This window comes from Suricata suricatta, chromosome 10 (assembly GCF_006229205.1).
Source record: "Suricata suricatta isolate VVHF042 chromosome 10, meerkat_22Aug2017_6uvM2_HiC, whole genome shotgun sequence".
In the NCBI taxonomy this organism is placed as follows: domain Eukaryota; kingdom Metazoa; phylum Chordata; class Mammalia; order Carnivora; family Herpestidae; genus Suricata; species Suricata suricatta.
In genome coordinates, this window is record NC_043709.1 from 136,411,493 (window position 1) to 136,413,341 (window position 1,849).

The following is a 1,849-nucleotide window of genomic DNA, read 5'->3' on the forward strand; positions in this document are numbered from 1 at the left end:
AGTTGATCATTACTTTTATGTAGGAGGAAATGAGTCTCAACCAGAAACCCAGGAGGACCCCCGAGAAGTACTTAAAAAGACATTGGAGTTCTGCTTGTCCAGGTAAGGATGCCAGGCGGTTCCTCTCCTGCTGTCTGGGGTCTGATGCGCGGGGGTTCCGCACTGACGTGACAGCCCGCGCGCACACTAGAGGTCTGTCTGTCTGTCTGTCGGTGTCTGTGTCTGCGCACAGCTGTTACAGGGAAGTAGGGGTTTGGAGTAGTCGTAGCCTTTGACAGGGCAGAGCGCCAGGCAGCGGCTGCGCAGATTCACCTTGATGACGATTCGCTGGGTTGCTTTTTGAAATTCAGAGGCCTGGGCACCCTCCACCCCACAGAATCAGACTCTCCGGTGGGGCCTTACTTAGGTCACTGGCCTCAGCACAGTGAAGTTTGAGAACAGGCCACGCAGTAGGCCAACCTCTGTGTATGTGCCACTCCTATTTTTAGTTGTTCTTTCTCCTGAGTAATACCTTTTCCCTTGACAAATGGAACAGAACCTTCAAAGTGAGAACCGTACATATAAGAAGACGGGATTGGGTTAAATGTAATTTTCTTTGAGCATGAAGATAATGATGGGTCACGTGTAAAGTTTTCCGTCAGTGCTGGTGATTTGGGCCTGCCTTCAGATTTCAGAGAGGCTGGTGAGCGCTGCCCGCCGACCTTGAGGCTGCCTGGTGGGGAGAGGGGCGGGGCTCCTCCCGGCCACCCACACGCTGCCTGGGGGCATGTTCGCAGGCGGCGCTGGGTCTGCACCTTGCTCAAGCCCTGCTCTCAGCCTCCTGGGCTACCTGAGCGGTGGGGACGGAGCGGCGTGTCCCTCCACGGCGCTCTGGCTTTGTGGCTTGTCCTCGGCCTTCGCTGCAGAGCCAGTGTGTCTGTGCTGAGATATTTGGAGCCCGTCCTCCTGGTTCTGGAGACTTGCTAGCGGCATGCAGCGTGGACCACACGCTGGCACGTGGCTCACCTTCCCGTGGACTGCGGTCACCTGCAGCTTACCTGGAGTGACCCTGTGGGGCATGTCATTTCCTCTGTGTCACCTGGCTGCCACTGGGCCCGCAGCCCCTCTGACACATGTTCCAGACTGAGTGCAAGCACTCGGTACCTGCCGTTCCGGCCTCCTCAGAGCCTTCGTACCTTCTTGTTCTTGCGGCTGCTGCCTCATACCTAGAAAAGTGCGTTTGTGTCTTGAGTAAGCTACTCGCTCTTGAGAACAGAGGTAAGCTGGAAATACATTTCTAGAGGCTTACCTACTCGTTACTTGTGATTTAACAAGTGCACTGTGCCTTTGTCTTCCCTGCCTCCCCAAATGCCTAAGGTCAGAGGTGGCAGGTGACAGAGGGGCTTGAACCTGACTCCGAAGTGCGCCCAGGACACACTCCTGCCTCCTCCGATGCCTGCTCTTCAGGGAGCGTGAACTCACAGCTGTCGTCCTCTTCCTGCAGGGAGAACCTCGCTAGCGACATGTACCTTATATCGCAGATGGACAGTGACCAGTACGTGCCAATCACCACGGTAGCTAATCTGGACCATGTCAAGAAGCTCAGCACTGACATGAACTTGATCGTTGAAGTGCTGAGGTGTAAGTAAACAGCGCTCTGGGCTGGCTCACGAGCGGTCTCGACGGCTGTGTGAGCTTGTACGTCAGCAGCCATTCGGCACCAGGTGTTTGGCGAGTGGGGTCTTCCTTCGCGGCCCCGTGTGTGGTCAGGGCGTCGAGGGGCTCTGCAACCCCACCCCGGATCCGGGGCGTGGGCGTGGGAGGGGCTGACGCACAGGCGAATGACAGCTGTGATGCTGGTGACCCGTGG

At 56.8% G+C, this 1,849-nt stretch overlaps 1 protein-coding gene across 1 annotated transcript in view; it reads left to right on the forward strand.

The window, feature by feature from the left end:
- LARP4B (La ribonucleoprotein domain family member 4B) overlaps nucleotides 1-1,849 on the forward strand; it is a 59,503-nt gene that overhangs the window by 29,863 nt on the left and 27,791 nt on the right. The window contains exons 5-6 of the mRNA XM_029955947.1: nucleotides 24-102; nucleotides 1,484-1,620. Of these exons, the coding sequence (XP_029811807.1) occupies nucleotides 24-102; nucleotides 1,484-1,620 (216 nt within the window). The remainder of the gene's footprint in view (nucleotides 1-23; nucleotides 103-1,483; nucleotides 1,621-1,849) is intronic.